The following is a 20,608-nucleotide window of genomic DNA, read 5'->3' as shown; positions in this document are numbered from 1 at the left end:
AAAGGGGCCATAGTGGAACAGTGGTTCTTCTCAGAGTGGGGTCTGTCTTTTAGGGGGTTCCAGGGGTCCACATAAATTACCCCATTTAGGACTGAGGCCCTCTTTCTATATCAGTGGTGCTCAATGTGCTCAATTCTGGGGGTCAAGGTCAATTATCTGTATTTTGATCCCTACGTTGCGACTACATATATGCCCATATAACGGAGATCCCTGATGATGTCACGTGATGTCACGAGGCGTGACCATATATGGAGACATGGGAAGACGGACGGACTGCACGTTTTCATAGTAAATGAAATAATAATAATTTGGGGCGTCCTTGACATGAAAAAGTCTGATGTATAAGACAGCCTGTAGCCTATTTAATGATTTTGTGTGGATCGTTTGGTATACTGGTGAGCGGAAGGTATGCGCTTTGAGCCCCACTTGTGCCAAAGTCAATAGTACGAAGTGGCTGACATGGGCCATGTGATGTCATTTTGCATCTCCTCACACATGCTGATGTTCCTTTCTCCAAATGCTACATCCACTATAGACCGATTCAGAAACGTTTCTCATGGTCGCAGGCAACGTATTTCCTGTAGGCGGAGATGACATATATGCGGTTTAAATCCACACCTCTTCTACTACAGTGAATGTAAAAGTGACTGATGTTCTGCCTCAAACGTTACTCTTTCACCTGCTTTTTACTAACACTAACATTACAAAGATGCCCAGAACATCAGGATGAACCTGTGTAGTTTATGGCTGCTCCAACAGTAGTGGCAACATTCAAAAGGAAAGAAAAAACTAAATGTCAAAATAATCCACCGCGGTGGCTGAGAGCAGAGCCATTGAGTAATGGTTGAGACAAAGCAGTAGAAGGTCCTGAAAGATACATAATGTCAGTCTTACACAATACCCAATATTTCTGTTTTATGAACACAAGGCTGCTGTACTTTATACCTCATACTAAGCATTTAAAGTATGAGGTATAAAGTACAGCAGCCTTGTGTGCATAAAACAGAAAGATTGGGTATTGGGTAAGACTGGCGGTATGTATCTTTCAGGACCTTCCACTGCTTTGTCTAAACCATTACTCAATAACTTGGCGAGGAGGCTCTCCCTCCTCGCCAAATACGTTTTTAATGTTTTATTTTTGTGGCTTTCGCCTTTATTTTATATTTTATATTATATTATGTAGGGACAGACAGTAGTCTGACAGGAATTGGGGAGAGAGATGGGGGGGAAGACATGTCTAATCATGTAAATCTCAAAGAAAGATGTATAAGCAATGAGGTTGTGTTTATGCTAGATGTCAGAGATCATCAAACAAAGACTAGTCACACTCAGAGGCGTGAAAGACACCTATTATGAAAACAAATGCAACCACCGCATGATGCATGATGGCATAGGTGTCTGTCTGTAGTACTCTCTCTGAATGAGAGAGATACTCTTTAAGACTATAAGCTGTAGAACTGTATTCACTCTAATTAACCAATACATCATTATTTTGCTATGATTCCATGCTTTCATAGAAAGAAAAAAACCACAATGACAGTCATTCTATTAAAAGTATAGTCACATAGTCACACACAACAGACTACACTAGAGTGACATACATTAGGATATTTGCTAGTGTGATAAGTGTTATATAAAAATATAAAGATCGGATCAGGGAAGATCGGTATCGGTATATCTCAAAATCAAATGATCGGAACAAAACCTGATCGGGACATCCCTATAGCCACAATGCATTGAAAAACACAAAAGTGGGGGCTGGAGCATTTCTAGTCCTTTTTATGAGTATTCCATTTCAAATCACGCTGGATGAATAAAGCGACTGTGTTTAATGGCTTAATAGCAACTCCCCGTGACCATGATCTAAAAATAGGAATGCTTCTAAAGACTCTTATGTAGTTGATAGTCCGAGCCGCGCGACCACCTCCGCCATTACTGTTTTCGGCACTGGCGATGTGTGAGTTAATGGCTGTTGGTAGGTCGTGGGCATATGAGCGAAATTAATTGAATCCCTTGTTTGAGCCGAATCTGGGTTGGACGTGTTTTGTTCAACTCCTTCTCGTGTTGTGGGTGTGGACTTCATTGACATTAAGTAAGTATTTTAGACAGGTACATGCAGGTTTAACGGGTCCATTTGTACACTCTCACTCCAGAGTTAAATTAACAGTGGTTTTACAATATAAATTGGGGTACCAGAGATAGAAATGCCTAATGCGTGTGAAACTGGGGGTCCATGAAATTAATGTTTCGGAATCACTGCTACAGCCATAAAAATCCTCCCGTATCGGGGTCACTGGCGTATGTTTTCAAATGGGGCGTCCGTGGCCTAATAAATGTTGATTTGGGGGTCCTTGACACAAAAAGGTTTGGGAACCACTGCTTTAGGTGGGTTGTAGAGCAAGAAAGGGGGCTTTGGAAGAAGGGGTTTTATGTCAGAGCGGGGGGGTTTAGGTACAGTAGGAGTGCAAGGGGGGGCTTAGGTAAGAGAAGTGGGGTGTATGAGCGACAGTAAAATCCTCACTGTGTTTAGGGTACACATGTAAGCAAGGCCGGGGGGGGGGGGGGGGGGGGGCACTGTGATTTTTTCTCTGCAAAGTTCTAAATGCTCATTCTAATAACACTCCTCTCTGGTTTAACCTTCAGCGCTTATTTTCCCTTTTTGTTTGTTTTGACTTCTTCTCATTCTTCAGTCTTTTCAAGCTTTTATTTCTCTCATTTCCCCCTTTCTGCATCTCTGTCTCCACCATCCACCCTGATCTCTCTCTTTGCTCTTTCAGCAAGTCTTTAGCTCTATTTGTACAGTGACTTATCAGATCGGGTCTCCTCTCTCCCCCACATACTCTCTCTCTCTCTCTCTCTCTCTCTCTCTCTCTTTCCCCCTTTCCCTGTGTTGGCCTCCACTGGCCAGATGCCATTAGTTTTCCCTTGGTTCCTCTCTCTGGCTGTGCGTGTGTGACACACACACACACACACACACACACACACACACACACACACACACACACACACACACACACACACACACACACATATACACACACACACACACAGCTGCAATGGTAGAAGTCACCGCTTTACCACTGCCCCCCCATGCTACTCCACACTGCTTATCACAGCTTTGATCTGTACTGGGGTGTTATGACAATTTATGTTTCCCCTGGGCAGGAGCAACAGAAGTACTCTGGAAGTCTGGCTATTCCTGGATGTGTTTTGGAAGGAACACTGAACTCCTAGCTTCACTCCCCGAGCAATTTAATGATAGCACACCAATATATGAGCAGAAGTTCAAGGCCGTGAGTGAGTGTGTGTGTGAGAGAGAGAGAGAGAGAGAGAGAGAGAGAGAGAGAGAGAGAAAGAAAGCGTGTGTGCATGCATCTGCCGACAAATGAAACCAGTTGATTGGGGTCGGCATGTCAAATTGGGGACAAAATCTGTGTCCCCAATTTGATTTCACTGACGTTTCATAAGTCATTGTGTGTGTGTGTGTGTGTGTGTGTGTGTGTGTGTGTGCGCGTGTGCGCGTGTGCGTGTTTGCTTATATTCATTGCCAGCCCCACTGCCTCCAAGCTAATGGTTTTTGCATAAATTTTCTATGATTTTATCATTACTGTAAACAAGCTATATGGAACACGATACTCTGACATTCTGTAATGTACTGTTACTGTATTATGCAAGGTTGCTCATTAAAAAGAAGGTCACGGAAGGCCTTTGTAGCAGACTGCCAGATGTTCATGTGTGTTAATTGAACGCAGTGCGGAACAGCTCTCCAACACAGATGATGATTGGCCCACAAATCATCACATGACCACGCTGCTTTTTTTATGTCTCTTCTGGGAAGCACCAAGAAAAAAAGAGCGAGAGAATTGAAAACAAACAAAAATCCTACCATTGCAGACGGCAGGTGCCGTTGGTCATTCGGTTGTTTGTCATCTTCCTGTTTGCTGTAGCCTAGTAGCCGTTTTTGGAACGGAGATTTTACACTCGGGGGACCCCAGGGAGATTAGACTAGCTGTTACGCATCAGCTAATGGGGGGATCCAAATGAACTCAATCAACTTAGCCGCATGCCGGTGTCGATCACTCGCACAGAAATTGCCGATCTACAAGCTCACAATGCGTCGTAGGAGCTACATGTTGTGAGCTTATAGATTGGCTATTTCTGGTGGTGAAAGCGCAACCAAGATTAAATATTGTTAAGCTTCCCAGTTTTCCAGACCCCCCTGTGGGCCATCATCAAACCCATTACCAAGAGGTACATTTTAACAAGGATCAGGTGCTGCTTTCATTTTCATTGTCCACCTCTGGCTCTAGGCCATGGCTTGAAGCCCACACACACACACACACACACACACACACACACACACACACACACACACACACACACACACACACACACACACACACACACACACACACACCCACACACACACCACTTGCCACAAACAAAGCTAAATGCGGATAATTAAGCCCCTTTCCAGTAACACTTACTAAACACTTGTGTGTTTACAGTTTAAACACATAAACGAGGTTTATCAGTGGTAATATTTGTGGATTCATCGTGGGCATATTTTTGTTCTGGGAAAGATGTTTGTAATTGCGGTGCGTGTGTGTCTGGGTGTGTGTGTGTGTGTGTGTGTGTGTGTATTTGTGTGCGTGCCTGCCTGCGCGCTTGTGGCCACAGACTCCACACGCAGCATCTCGTCTGTGTGTTTACATAATGTACGAGTATTGATGCGTGCATATCTCGAGGCTTGGGTTTCCTAAAAAGCAAACAGACAGGTTTTTACACTACAGACTACACCACCCAATGTGCACAACAACAAAGCCATTCTTGTTTTATTCCTACCATATGAACGGTAGTTTCAGCTCCCTTTCCAGAGTGAACTAAGTGCACCTGAATTGACCCCTGGGGGGGGGGGGGGGGGGGGGGGTCTTGATGAACTTTTAGGTTTACAGTTCAGTTTGACATACGGTTTACGTTTCGCAAGAAACCAATTATTGTATTAAAAAACCTGATCCAGGCCATAAATAAATAAATGACAGCAACGCAGTTATGTGTTTCGTCGTAATCGCATGGATCGTGGCTTTAACTTTGATCTGTTCTTCTGGAGTGACCTGATGGTGAACTGACGACCCCAAACCCGGGTGGCTCTCTCTCCCTCTCTCTCTCGTTCTCTGTCTTTCTCTCTCCCCCACTCTCTCTTTACCCCCCCCCCCCCTCTCTCTCCTCTCTGCAGTGCTGAACGGTCCTCCCATGTCTGTGAAGAAGGAGAGGGAGGCGGAACTGCTCCTCGGCAGACGGGAACAGCGCAGCGGGGAGGTCATCTGTATCGACGACTGATTTACGCTCACGCTCCCTCTGCCAGAACTCTCTTCATCTCTATAACGCATGTACACACACACACACACACACACACACACACACACGCACACACACACACTCTCACAGCTGAGTATATGTACTTACACGCACACCTCACAGACAATAAAAACCCATATGCTAAAAATACATTCTTAAATATGTCTCCATATTTAGAGTTGGCCCGGTAAGTGGCAGTATCTGAAAACGGTCTTATACCAACAGCATACCAGGAATGCAGTGTTAAAATATATCGCTGACTGACTGTGGGACTAGTACCCATTAATATTTGTAGAGGCTCCAAGTGGACAAAAGTGTTGAAAGTACACACACACACACACACAGGTATGCTCTCACACACATATACAGCAGAAGTCATTGTTACACCTTCTATGACAAGTTTACTTCTCAAACTATATTCTGTTGAGTTCGCAAACGTTATATCTACAGATTCTATACATGAACGCGCCCTGTTGCATGCGCACGCACGCACACACACACACACACACACACAGAGCTTACGGAACCTCAATCCCTGAACCTTCTACAGCCTTCTAGAACTATTCAGATCATGACCGTATGACCTTTGACCCCACCCCAGCCACCCGTCCACCACAGCCACTTACAGGAAGCTGCATGTGAAACCATTTCAACGACAGGCCACTCTGAAGCCTGATTTGTGTGAGGTTGTGTGACACTGGCCCGCAACTACGCGTAAATGAGCGTAGCCCTCCCTCCACTGAAGCATGCTCTCGTCAGAACAACGCTGTCTCGTGGAAAGTGATAGTAGAAAAGAGAAGAGAAACGTTTTTTTGTATCGAGCTGCGCCTACAGTGGTTTTTATTGCGGTTTCGATCTCTCAGAGAGAAGAAAAGGTCCGTTTGTCTGTCCAAGCAGGCTCTGGGTCAAGTTATTGGCCTTCACAGTAAAATCCTCAGTGCTCATTTTAAAGCTCAATACGTGCTCTGACATCTACACTTTTTCTGGAAAGGGAGGTGATGATAACTACATTTTTTTTATGGCAGGTATGCCAAACTATTTCAGAAAGCCCGTCCGCAACGTAAGGTTTTTCCAATGTCGAAAGGAGCACGTACTGACCTTGAACTTGAGTTATAACACTGTGGATTTCACGGTGTTCCTCCTTTCCTTTTCTCCTTCGATGGTACATGTCAAGTTATAACGACTAAGATGTTAAAATGTAACGAGTAGAATCTTTTTATTTTCTTTTTTTTTAAATTAAATTACAGTGTTGGCTTCCCTCTAACGACGGAAGTGGTTCGTTTTAGTTCACATAATAGGCTATGTGAACTAAAATGAATTTTAGCGCATATTATGCGCTAAAATTCTGAAATCCTCAGCATTAATTTAACTCTGAGAGTGGACCCTGTTTTTCAGTTAACACTGAGGATTTTACCGTGCTTTGAGGTATTTTACAGCTGAAAGGTGTAATGCTCGCTTCGGAGACGTCTCACGATGATAACATGGCTATTTTTCAAAACAAAACTATTCAAAACAAAAAAAACCTATGAATGTTTAACCTTTCATAAGCATATCAGTGTTATTAAAAGAAATATCGATCACCCTCAACACTCCTCGTGGTATCCACCCTGTTGTCCTTTTCCCTCACGTGTTTCCTCTTCCGTTCTTTTTTTTTATTGTTTATTTTCAGAGTTCCTCTTTCTTTCTACGAATTCTGTGACATTCTTTGCCTATTTAAACTGCTCAGCCTGTCATGGTCTGGCGCCCTACAGACCATGTCCCCATGTCAACCACTCCCACATTACATTCCCACTCTCAGTCCTTGCCACACACCTGCTCACACTCCCTCATTATCCCCACAGTGCCATGCCCCTTTCACACCTGAGGACACTTCTCCAATCATCCTGCTCCCCATAAGACTGGACTCATTCCACACAAACATTGCCAGTACATTCTGTCACGATAGGCAGGAGACAGAACCCAAGCGCAGAGCCACAAGCAGAGAAGTTCAAATAAACTCTTTATTAATTCCAAAAAAGGTAAGCTTACACAACAATACAACAAGTTGCAAGCAGAACTCAGGGACACAAACGCTAAACTGTTCACACTCAAAGCAGGGATGCAAAACAGTTCAAAAAGCAAACCTTACACGAGGCTAAGATAGTAATGTCCAAAACAGTTTACCATAATCTCACAGAGACTCACGGAGAAGACAGGAACACGAACACGGAACACCTCAGGAACAGAGTGTATGTACTGGCAATGTTTGTGTGGAATGAGTCCAGTCTTATGGGGAGCAGGATGATTGGAGAAGTGTCCTCAGGTGTGAAAGGGGCATGGCACTGTGGGGATAATGAGGGAGTGTGAGCAGGTGTGTGGCAAGGACTGAGAGTGGGAATGTAATGTGGGAGTGGTTGACATGGGGACATGGTCTGTAGGGCGCCAGACCATGACACAGCCGTCTGTTTTTCATCCGTGCAACTATGGTTATGATGATTATTGTTGTTGTTGTTTGTGTTGCTGTTTGTCCTCGCTGTCACTTAATTCGAGAACGATCAAGCTACGGCCATTAAGACTATCTTTTGAGCAGGAACCTATGAAAACGACAGCACGCGCGATACACCATGCACCCCTTCGCCACGTTATCCTATTATCATGAGAGAAAGCAAAACGAAGAAGTTGAGCTAACTTCAGAAGTACATATGTATTACGAGAAAACTAATCTCCATCTTTCCTGCTTACATTTTAGATTTGGGGGCTTGCAAATGACTTATGCATATTATACAGTAAATAGGCCATTATGTAACCCTAAATGCGTTAAGAGCAATTGAAAATGTATACTATCTAACACCATTTAAAGTGTATTGTTATGGTCTCTACAGTCAAGAGGCCAGCGCTAGAATTGAGTACATTTTATAAACTGTATATCATCAAATACGCCTTAATAAACATAGCTGAACAAATGTAAAGTCATTTAATAGCCTGATGTCAGCTTGTAAATGCTAGTCAAATTAGTCCACTTTATTTCTAAAGGAAAGAAATTTAAACGTAGCTAGGAGTTAATTCCCCAAACCCTGGATATTTTACACGGTCAGGTTTATGAAGTCAAGAAGTCTGAATCCATGTCACTCGTTATGTTAGATATAAAGTGTCTTGCAACCCCTTAACTAAAATGTTCTGACTGTCAAAACGAGCACTCATGTAACTATGCTTTTTTTTCCTCCACTATTCCTTTGTCCTCTTTGACCAGAAGTTGTGTTTATTTCTGGGTCTCTCGTGTCACTGTGTATGTAGTAGTGCCGATGGAACCATGAGTGGCAGCAAAACATGTCATCGATGATGCATCAACTGTTTTTTTTTTCTTTAATTTTTTAGTTTTTGTTTGTAATAAAATCGAATGAAATGAAAATATATACATATATATTTGTTTTACCACATGAACCCTATCATACCTATTAGTGAACATTACATATAATGTGTCGCCTTGCGACACATTATATATTGGCTATTTGCGGCGAGTATATAGACCCGTGGGGGGTTAATGAAGTGTGTATATACGTAGGGTTCAAATGGTTAAATGAGAAAAGGTGTTTCGGGTATAATAACCAAAAGTACAGAAATATGAAAATGTGTTTGATCACTGTCCTGGAAACTAGAGACTAGAGATTCGACTAGAGATCCATATTTAGAGATCAGAGTACATAGAGTAACAGTTGAAGTCCCACATTATATTCTGACCCCTCCACGAAAAGGGCTAGTTGTCCTGATCCCTTATCCATCATTTATACATTATGGATAATTAGTGTGGACTTAAGCTGTTATTCGTCTATAGTTTCTAGAATTATGGCACAGGTCTCTGCCAGGCCAGGTAGTTTATTGAAGGCCAAAAAAAAGGAGAAAAAAAGGTAAACTTATTTTGATTATATGAACTATGGTTGAATGACTGTTATAGCGCCACCATGAGGCCAATTTGAAGGTCATGTTTCCTTGGCCTAGTGGTAATGTGCATGCAAAGTTTGAGTTTCACAGCAATCGGATGCAGCGTTCATGAGGCATTTTGTTCCGAACACTTACGCAAACTTTGAAAGCCAATCAAGTTGAAATATGAAAAATTGGACTGATCACATGACTAAGGTGATGTTTGGGCAGAATCTGTAGGAGTAGCCTAAAAATGTCACTCCTGGTTGCACTATAATGGTCCGATGTGAAATATTTGAGGCAGAGGTTGCAACGGTGCCGGAGATTAGCTATTCACACATGCTGCATATCTTTATCTTTATCTTCAGTGTGGCACACAGTAGGACGACACCCGGACAGACAGGCGTACGGACGGACAGACAGACAGGGGCGACAAACATAATATAGTCTACTCTACGTCCAAAGACAACAAACAAGTGAGTCTAACGCAACCCACTAAAAGGTGTTAACCAAACCAACGTGAGGTCCTCTTTTCCATCTTTAGTGACTCAACAACATTAACGTTAGGTTGCATTGATCATTGAGGATGTCGTGTGGGACAGTTGTGGAATAGAGCTGAATCACAGGTGACACGAGCAGTATTTTATCATGACTGTAGAGTTACAATGTTGTGTGAGGATGCGTATTGTGTCGGCCTACTGCATGTTCAGATTTAGTTGACTATAGTTTCAGCATTAAAACCTCATTGGGACTGAACGAGTGTCATTTATGATCACAAACCAATCCGACTCAGTGTGCATCCAACTATTGTACGTGTATTGCACATGTCTACTTGTATTAGTTATGTTAGATGATTGAATAGATGCACTGATAGCTATACTCCCTTTCAACTATATGGATTTAATAAATGATCTAGTTTTTTGGGGGGTGGCAGGTTAGCCTTGATGTACAGTATAGGGTGGCCGGTGGCCAATCAGTGACGCAAAGGTTGCCAGCTGCATCTGGTGGCTAGAGGGTGTACTGTAAAGTACCGGTGAGCAAGGTACAGAATCTCAGTGCTCTGACCTCTGCATACAGTAGGTGTAGGTAACTGTGTATGTTAATATACTGTACAGTATATAGACAGTGGTTCTCAAATAATTACTGAGAAAAGAAAGATATATAATAGACTGTCGTGTCCAAGACCATGGTGTGAATGTAGACATTACTGTAATAAACTGTTAGCAAATTACAATTTGCAGCTAAGCTGATACTACTGATGCCGTCACCTGACCTCATAATAATCAAAAGCCTGACCATGATGTTCCAAAACTAATGACAAAGGGAAACGCAGGGTTCGTTTACCATTTATGTAAAACTAGGCATTGAATACAACATTTATATTTGACAAACAACTTCTATTCGGTTTCGCCAGTTTCTTGAATTCAATAATTCCCCAGAGACAGGCCTCTGTATGAAATAAGGCTTTTTAGGTGGTAATAAACTTTGACATTTCGTTACAAAAAAAGGGAATTGGGGGAGGGAAGTATGTGTGAGACAGACGGGGAAACGCTAGGCATGTTTTTCCTCAAAGGCTTACAGCTATTTGGTCCAGGTTCAGATTCAGGAAGTGAAAATCTAGATGGCAGCTCGTGTGCTTTCACATGTGTGCACGCACGACTGTGGTCTTTGTGCTTGCGTATAGGAATTTAGCATGGCAAAGGGAGGTGTGTGTATGGATACACTAATGGCTTGCCATCATGTCTGTGCATAGGAAGTATGGCAAAGATTTGCTCTGTGATGTGTGATGTGCGTGTGTGTGTGTATTACGAACCATGCTGAAATATGAGATACACAAAAGGGGGATGCGGCAGACACTAAAGGGAAGAGGAAAACTATTAGGAAATCAAACCGGATAGAATGTCTACATTTCAACCCACATTTTTCCATTTGCAAGCAGCCACAGATGAAAAATGAATGTTTGGCATCTATTAAAACACCACATTTACTGCAGTAAAGTGCTGAAAAGAAATCAATGTGGTCCATCCATCCTCAAAAAAACTACTTATAAACAAGAGTAGGAGTGTTGAAACCAACTGCTAGAAATATACACTGAAAAAGGAATATCACAGAAAACAGCAGCGTATGAGGAAATGGAATGATTACATGTTTCATAATTATAATACACAAGAATTCAGCCTTGCCATTTAAGGCATACATACATACATACATACATACATACATACGTATTACATTTGTGATATACTAGGTGTTGGACTCTGAAATAAGATATCTACAAATAGTAGCCAAGGACTAGAACAGGGTGAATAAGCTGCAGTCTTGTGAGTTTGGCAAGAAAACATGAAAGTCCTTGATCGAGCAATATTTTGATGATTAGTCTGGAAAAACTGTTTTAAGCCAATGGAAAAATGTAATGATTGAGACAACGGCACAATACTGATTAACCTTCATAAACATTAGGACTATAGTAAAACTCATTGTTTGTGAAATTGTGATGAACATGAAATTAGAAATTCTGTCGAGTAACCATGGATGTGTTGAACCTCAAGCTACTGAGACTGACGGGGTAGATTTGTTAAATATTTACTTCAGCTTTTTTTAATATATATTTTTTAATTTTAGATCTCTGATCTGAACCAGCAAATCGACAGTCTACACAATGAAATCCTTTATTTTGGTTCAACTACAAATGGAACCAAATCTCCCAAAAAGTTAAATAGACACTAAGGATTTTTGCTGTGTTCCCCTTCACGATCCCACTTGAGGTCTTCCCCACATGGTCTTTCATCAATCATCTCCTTACTTGGCTATGAAGGAATAAAATAAGCAATCCGTAATTCAAACTAAAACACCACAGGGCAAACATAAACAGTGTGATGTTCCCCATTATAGTGTTTTAACTTTCACTTTATGAGCGTTACATCACCGGAATGAGCTTTCATGAATGTGCAAATTAAACTGATCTATTTGATTTCTTCTCTTACTTTAATTCTGGCGAATAATAATAGTAAAGGCTGTAAAAAAATATCTTCTAATGTTCTCATATAATTGACATATAGGTATTAACCAAATCCCACGCCAGTGCTTTGGTTTCAGTGGCACTTAGAGTGTGGGATTTTACCTCAGATTACAAAATGTAAATGACATATTGGCTTTGGATCGTCGGAGGCCTCCCAAATACTAATCTATGAACAATTTGTAACGATAAGTTAATAATTTCCTGATGGTTTTCAAATAGCTTGTAAATTATAGCCATTGTGGTGCCAAAAACGTACGAAAGGCAGAGACATTGAGAGATGCAAAAAGCAGACATTAGTCTTTTAAGCTCCAGGCTTGGTTTACTATAACCTGCTTTTTAAAAGGAAAGCCAAGTAATACTATACAATACATCCAGAACCTTATACTGTATATTGAAAGGCCCTGATCATAGAAATAATAATCTAGGTAGAAATTCACATCTATGTTGTTATTTATAAACTTTTGACATTAGAACGCTCCCAGTTCTACTTCCTACTTCAGCCCCCACTTCCATGTGCACATAAATTATCTACATGTAAAAGAAAGGGTGTGAGTGTGTGATTATTTTAGGTTGTTTATAGTGTGGAGAACTGACTGTTCATTTATGGGCTCTCAATTTCCTGAGGCACTTTGCGATGGAACAGTGGGAGGGCATGCACAGCTTTGTTCAGTCATGGTCCTTCTTATAAATCAAGTATAAAAGCACAATGTAAAAAAAAAAAGAAAAAAAAGAACGATCTTAAGATCAAGTTGACAATCCGTGTAAGTTTTTATAAATTGCGAGCCCTCGTCTACAGAAAAGTATCCATCACATCTGTTCGCTTGGCCACCATCCAAAAGGGTCCACTATGGGTCCTGGGTTTGGCCACATTCAGTTCCTACTCCACAGTCTGTGTTGCATTCCAAAAAGGCAACCGCGGGTCCAGAGAACATTCCATCCGCAAACTCCACAAAGCAAGACTCCTTTTTATGTCTTTCAGGTCTTTGGGGAGAGACACTGACATGATGTGATGTCTGACAGATTATTATTATTATTTCTTTCCCGGGGTTTACAGCGACAGATCGATGTACTCATGATGTGCTCTTTAAAAAAAACTGACATCTGGGCTTTTCGGCAGTTTCAAACGCCCCTCCTCACGGGTCTCTGTGCCCACGAAGTCTGCAACGCTAACAAATCGCAGCAGGCCGTGCTCACTTGGCGTCACCCCCTCCTTGTCGACCTTCAGTTGACTTTGAAGATGCTGAAGACGTGTGGCGAAGCGGAAGAGGTTCCCACGGCGTGGAGCCTGAAGGACGGCCCCGTGATGGCCTGGAGCTCCGCCCCTCGGTCCAGACGCAGCAGGCCAGACACCTGGCAAGGCTTGAGGAAGTGGAAGGGGTGCGGCCCCGCGGCGGGCGTGGTGCCGTAGCCCTCCATGCACTGGAGCTTCTGGACCTTGTGCCCTCGAGCCACCACGTCCAGCTTGACGTACTGAGACTCCTGCTCGTTGAACAGAACCTGAAGGGCAGGTCAGAGTGGGTTAGACATAGCATAGGTTAAACATAAGGTTGGTGAGGGGTGCGTTAAAACGACCGGATTAAGGTTGGTGAGGGGTGCGTTAAAATGACCGGATTAAGGTTGGTGAGGGGTGCGTTAAAACGACCGGATTAAGGTTGGTGAGGGGTGCGTTAGGACGACTGGATTAAGGTTGGTGAGGGGTGCGTTAAAACGACCGGATTAAGGTTGGTGAGGGGTGCGTTAAGACGACCGGATTAAGGTTGGTGAGGGGTGCGTTAAGGGTTGGGAGAGGTTTTAAGGGTGTGCTGCCCCGTGGGAGGTTAGGTTTAGGTGAGGGTTTGAGATAGGTTGTAGGACTAATGACTGGTCTAACCAATGACTAGTCTAAACTAAGTACTGTAAGAGTATGAAATTCAAGATACTACTACTGCCAAAAGAAACCCTCTGGAGTCCTTGAGGAGATTCCATTGGGGGCTCCTCCAACCAAATCAATAGTACAACCGTTTTGAATTCATAATATTTTAATATAACATGTTTCAATATTGCTATTGTAATGTAATCCATTACATCTATGTACAATGGTGAATTTTACACGAGTCCGATCTGAGGCAGGTATCTCGCACAAGAGGCGTGTCTGAAGCCTGTCCTGGACTGGAGTCTCCGGGCGTAAAAACAGATGAGACTGTTAATTTGAACCAAAAGAATAAAGTAAATTGAATTGGGGGTCCATGGTCCAATGAAAGACATGAATCAATTTGAAAACCTCTCATGTAAAATCACTGATTTGGTCAATTAGCCCTTCCCTAAGCCCCACCCACTCCACTCTGTGGGTCAATTTGCCCTTCGCTAAGCCCCACCCACTCCACTCTGTGGGTGGGTCAGACATGTAACTTTCTCGACGTTAAGCTGTGTATGTGTTCAATAACACAGCCATGCAAAATAACAATGACAGCTATGAGGTGACGAAAGCTTGCCATCCTTAGCAACGGTTGCTAAACTATTTGGATTGGCATTGGGCAATCATGTCCAATGCCAATTCATGTCCAATGCTGTCCATTTCAATAATGAATGCAAACCAAATTCAGAAAACACTACAAATATAAGATGAGAATAAGTTAATAGTTGATAAAATGTATGGAAAAGCGAGGGAGGAGGGATATATCAGTGGAAAATTAGAGAAACAGAACGGGTCATTGAGGGTCAAGTATATGATGGCACCTCCCATTGCTGTTGTAGTCCTTCTAATATATTGACTACATGTCCCATAGAATCACCTGGCAGTAGAGGAAGTATACCCCAGCTCTCTCCACTGTGAAGGTGCCTAGGTCTCGGTTGTACCTCACTGCTTTGCTCATATTCAACGTCTCCTCTTCCCAGCCCTTTATCACACCACCCTCTCCCACTGTAACACACGCACACGCACACGCACACACACACACACACACACACACACACACACACACACACACACACACACACACACACACACACGTTATTGCTTGGGCTGGGACCATGAGACACCAAAACTAATCGCCAAACATCATCATTATCCAGTTGTTAGGCTCTTACCTGGCTGAGAGGACACTTTAGTAACTGAGAGAGAGAGAGAGAGAGAGAGAGAGAGAGAGAAAGAGAGAGAAATGAGAGACAGGGGAAAGTCAATTAAGATTTTATTACTGCAACTGTATAGGGGTATATGACTAAAACCACTTCAGCAGATGCTACATAAGGAGGCTATAAGAGATCTGCCAGGGCACTTACTCTCAAAATGAGACGCCACTTTCCTGCCACTTCCACTCTTCCCTCGCACGCTCCCCCCTGACAAAAGCAGGGGAAAGAGAGAATACCACGTTAGAATGACAGACAGAGACGGTGGGAGGGAGAAAGAGTGAGGGAGAAAAAAACTGTGTTTTTTCTGATCAGAAAAACAACAGCTGCATCTCTGTTTTAACATTGCAAATATGCTTTTGGGCATTTTTTTCCTTCCACCTGAAGTGGTTTAACGCGCTTAGCAGATGGACAAGGATTTCCTTTCTCGTGCTTTTGATATATTTCGTTATACTTTTTTTTGGTTCTTTTTTTTTCTTATTCAGCATGTGCAGTTTTTCTTTTCTTTTCTCTCTCCTTTCTTCTCTTTTGGAGCTAATCTGAGAGCCAGCTGCTTCCAGTCATCTAGAAGATACAGAAATGCAGAGAGATGGGGGGTGCAGGGAGAAATGTAGATGGAAGTGATGGAATAGGAGAGGGGAGAACAAGGGAGTGAGTAGAGATGGAGAGAGAGGAGTGAGTTGTGTGTGTTGGGGTTGAAGGGGAATAGGGAGGGAAAAAAAGAAAAGATGTACCACAAGAGTGATGGATAGGGAAAAAAGTGAATGAGAGAACACTTAACTGCACAGTGAAAACAAGGGAAAGGGAGGGAGAGAAAGAGAATGCATAAAAGGATAGAATATAAGAGGGGAGGAGCGGAGGTAGAGAGGGAGAGGAAGAGAGAGGTCTTTGGCAAGTTCTGTGACCCAAAAGAGATGGAAGTCAAGGAAAATGGAGTGAAGCAACATGAGACCTGGCCCCCATTCAAATAAATACAATAAATAAAATATATTTCTTCAGGACTTCAACGAGTGGCCTCGTTAATTCACCAACAGTTTGTTTTGGTTTTGTTATCCGACTGTGGAGTACATGCACTACTTGTCTTAAGACTACTACGTCTCGAAGGCGGAGCAGCAAATGCAGAGTGAGTGAGGCCCCCTCATACTGGAATATTGAGCCCCTGCTAAAATAACTCACAGGTGGGTGACCCTGGAGATTTAGGATTTTGCTATGGGTGAACATTATGCCTTCGAGCAACAGTGATTTTCCGGCTAAAGCTGTCCATCTGAATAAAGGGAAATTACTTGTGTTATGCAGAAATGTGGTTCAAAGTCCTCTCCACGAATTGTGGAAAAACTATTTGGCTTTTCCGTTCAGGATTTAGCATTTTTGACCACTGTAACAATGTGTTTTGCAAGACAATGTAAGCTGTCAAGTATGGTAATATATGTGCAGTTTCTTTCACCAGATACTAGATCATACATGAATGAATGCATCCTTTTGTCAATATGTACCACATTTATTTCTCGACTAGGATTCTACATAATCTTTACTGACAAGCTATGAAGAATAAAAAGTCCAGCAATTCACCAGTGGTGACGCAAGTGGGGCCCATAAATACTCCAATGATAGGTCATCAAATATCACCACTTTCACAACAAATCATAGCTGTGTCAGCCACGTCCAGGAGAAGAAAATCACTTTTATTCCCTAAAGCGTGCAACAAGGCCTTAACTCCTCGTGCCAGCTGGTTTTCTGGGTTTGAGGCCATCCGGACAGACCTGTAATTTCTGAAACAGTCATCCAGCCTACTTTTTCCTGTGTCGACTTTTAGCAGCGGGCAGTGCCCGCAGCCAACTAGACCTGACCAAAGTGCCATGTGGGCCAAGTATGGCCAAGGTTTGTGTTAAATGGGCTTCCCGAAAAAACAACATGGTTCAATTTGTAAGTATATCGTGTCTGCTGTGACAGGGGTGATGATTTGGGTGGGAAGAGCTACATACTCTATAGGATACCAAAGTAAACATGGACTCAGTTGACTTTTCCATGCCCGTGTGCTGTGCATTAAGATATTGAAGACAACTGGAATCACATAGTAGCATGTTGGGCATATATTCTTATTCAGTATATTTACAGACAGACAGACAGACACAGACACAGGCACAGGCACAGACACAGACACAGACAGACAGACAGACAGACAGACAGACAGACAGACAGACAGACAGACAGACGCACACAAAACAGTACCATCTCTCTTCACTCTCTGCCCCACAAGCAACTCTCTCTTCTCCAGAATGAGCTGAACAATAGCCTTCCTCTGAGTATTCACCTACGGAGGAGACAGACAGGCAGCAGGCTTATATACTGTATATATATAAGAACTTGCAGCAATAAAACAAGCAAAGGAGCACATTAAGAAGGGGAAGAAAGAAGAAAAAGAAACGTCTGCAAAAGCCCGTCCAGTTTATTATTATAATATTACTGCACTGGCACAGAGCCCAAACTGACACAGACGGTTCCTTCCACCCAGGCAGCCACAAAATTAACGTCTGTCTTTTCCATTGTCTGGCCAGCCAATGCCATGCTATAGCCTTTAGCAGTGGTTGCGACACCTAAACGCATGTTTTTAGTGCTTTGCATTCTTCACATTTCTTAACTCCCCTGCTGTGGAAAAAAGGGGGGGCTGAGTTTTGTCACGCCAGCAAATATTTAAATCCTCAGCTAGGGGCCTCATTAACTACCTGGCTGGAGGCCCTATATGAAATAGGAAAATAAAAGGTGGCTATGGGATATCGTGTTTGGATATACTGTATAGCTAGCTACTGTGGAAATGAGGGAGTGTGCTCTCCAATCCATACAGTTATTCACACTGGCTCACTGGCTCCCATCAGGAGTTGGCTGAGGGTCTAATTGACAGGGCCCTTGAGTTGGACTCCACACACACTCCACATGTCCCATCAAGGGTACGAGACGAGAGAGAGTGGAAACAAAAGAAATACATGTTTGTGCTCACGTGCGTGAACGCACGCATACGTGACTTTAATTGCCACGTAACTGGGTGGGTGACAGTCACATGATGCAAGTGCATCTTCGATTTCAAAACAATGCACATTTGACAGCATAAGCATTTCCATGCTGTCACTGCTGTTTCCTTTCAGACGGGTACTGCAAGTAATTTGCTTCATGATGCAATCTCATGCATGATGTGCCTGCATAGTAGGCTACAAGCAATTGTAGGCAAGATGCATGCAAGTGTAAAACCAATTATACAGAGCCCATATGTTTACTTTATAATAGCCCAAATACACAACTTGCAATTTACAAATGGGGTGACTGGTACATGGTACATGTTCAAAATCACTCAATAAGACTTGGGATTGTTACCCTATGACTATGTTGTACCTTCAAAGAGTCAGTGCACTCAGTTGGCTATATAAAGGCAAAAACATAAAGGGTTTCCAGCAAATTGGTCTATAATTGGAGCACAACTGGCAGCAAAACAATTCAATTGGGGGTGGAGGGGGTTTAAACTGGATGCAACAATAAGCAAATAACTCCACTGCTTGGCCGCACTTTTTGGTAAGCAATAAAAGAACCTTAAGGTTAAGTGGTACAGTGCAAAGGCAAGAATGCACAAGGGGTGAAGGGGGGGGGGCTGAAGTGGCTTCGCATTTTTCCATGCCCCCCGCGGAGATTCCCGTAACCGCAGCCACAGAGAAATTGCATAACAAACTAGTTCCACTATTTACCAACTTGCCGAGGAGTAAATAACATTGTTGATATTGACGTACAGGAATGCATGCTATGCAAACGAGGATAGATAGCGTTTGTATTATTGTTTAAAAAAAATAAGCCATAGCCTATACGAACCTGCTCCAGTCGATCCTGCAGGATTCTGAAGGACTGGGACAGGTCCCGTGTCTGTCGCCAGGTCCACGCCGTGAACAGCGCACTGCACGCGGCGAGCGACAGGGCCACCAGGGCCAGGAAAGCCCAGACCACCCGAACCTTGCGCACTCGTCTCTTCTGCAGAATTCGTTGCATGTTCGTGCAGAGCAGATCTTGCACTGCTATTGACCGACCGTGGCAGTCAGACCATCCGACGTTTCCACTTCAACTCCATTCCAACAGTGCATGCAATCCCACCAGATTTAATTGTGCCCAAATGTCCATCTCGGTGGTGGTGGTGGTGGGGGGAGCCGGGGGGGACACGCATGTGGATGCCGCCGCTCAAAGCAAGTCGCGTCAAATAGAAGGCAGACAATTTCTGTTTGCGTGAAAGCCTTGATTGTTTCAAAAAATACCTCCCGTACCTCCAAATTTGCACAGTTCAAAGCCACCATAGTCCGTGGCTGCCTCGACAGCAGACCTTCTTCAAGTAGGCTACAAGTGGATTTTCTTTCTTTTTTTTCTTTCTTTTTTTTTTGCACGATGCAACTCGCTCGCTCACATCAACTGTTGCATCCTTCTTGTGATTCGTTGACTCAGCGTTCTTGTCTTCCCTTTATCCGCTTGATGGGGTCACTCACTCTATTAAGGACAGAGTGGCCGCATATGATCAAACTGCACTTTGACTTGAAACGCCATCAATGAACAACCACTTGGGATCATCCCGGCGTGCGCCCGACGCAAAGAAAATCCAACGGGGTCAACGACGCAAGAAAGGCTCAGAGCAGAGCAGCAGCCCACCGGACTTACGCGGCTTCCCAGATCACTTTCATCAACTTGCAACCCTGAAAAAGAAGACCCATATAGACGTTTTGACCAGTTCCAACTGTGACCACGCGGTGGCGGTAGGGTATAGGGGAAGAAGCACTGACATACCCCCCCCCCCCATGACTGATACCAATTAGAAATGGTACAATGTGAAGGAAGTTGGTCACCTTTATGAAACCTACAGTTGAGCTTGAGTTAATTTAGCACACCTTACCATGGTAGGCCTACTCATTTGGTTTTTATATTATGTGAGTGTCCAAACACTCTGTGATAAAGAATATGCCTAGCAGCAATTGACGGGCTGAGTGCTTGTCAGGTCATATAGCCAACACAACAGCAGATGTAAGTTAAAGTTATTGCAATTCTCCATCTCTTTATTCTCTCTCTCTCTCTCTCTCTCTCTCTCTCTCTCTCTCTCTCTCTCTCTCTCTCTCTCTCTCTCTCTCTCTCTCTTATTGAATGTAATTTGATATATGTATAGTGGATAATGTACTGTTGAAATATATGCTCATTTTGACAAAAAAAAGTGCA

The 20,608-nt window shown here is 43.1% G+C and overlaps 2 protein-coding genes across 3 annotated transcripts in view; one reads left to right on the top strand and one right to left on the bottom strand.

The window, feature by feature from the left end:
• The window catches only part of chd3 (chromodomain helicase DNA binding protein 3), a gene marked incomplete at its 3' end in the record, with an annotated part of 71,555 nt that extends 64,471 nt beyond the window's left edge, over positions 1-7,084 (top strand). For both annotated transcript variants that reach the window (XM_080792805.1, XM_080792804.1), the window contains exon 39: positions 5,237-7,084. In XM_080792805.1, coding sequence (XP_080648931.1) covers positions 5,237-5,340 — 104 coding nt within the window. The remainder of the gene's footprint in view (positions 1-5,236) is intronic.
• A 748-nt stretch (positions 7,085-7,832) lies between these two features.
• tnfsf12 (TNF superfamily member 12) lies at positions 7,833-20,111 on the bottom strand. Its single transcript, XM_080792812.1, has 6 exons — positions 19,232-20,111; positions 17,609-17,690; positions 15,533-15,589; positions 15,341-15,364; positions 15,046-15,173; positions 7,833-13,771 (listed from the first exon to the last, which is right to left on the bottom strand). Exons 1-6 carry the CDS (start codon positions 19,403-19,405, stop codon positions 13,496-13,498), a joined length of 741 nt encoding a protein of 246 aa, XP_080648938.1. The 5' UTR covers positions 19,406-20,111; the 3' UTR covers positions 7,833-13,495.
• Between the last annotated feature and the right edge of the window lie 497 nt (positions 20,112-20,608).

Source organism: Protomyctophum bolini (genome assembly GCF_963924005.1).
Source record: "Protomyctophum bolini genome assembly, chromosome: 20".
NCBI classification, from domain to species: domain Eukaryota; kingdom Metazoa; phylum Chordata; class Actinopteri; order Myctophiformes; family Myctophidae; genus Protomyctophum; species Protomyctophum bolini.
The sequence above is the reverse complement of the archived record's forward strand: the minus strand, read 5'-3'. Positions and strand labels throughout refer to the sequence as shown.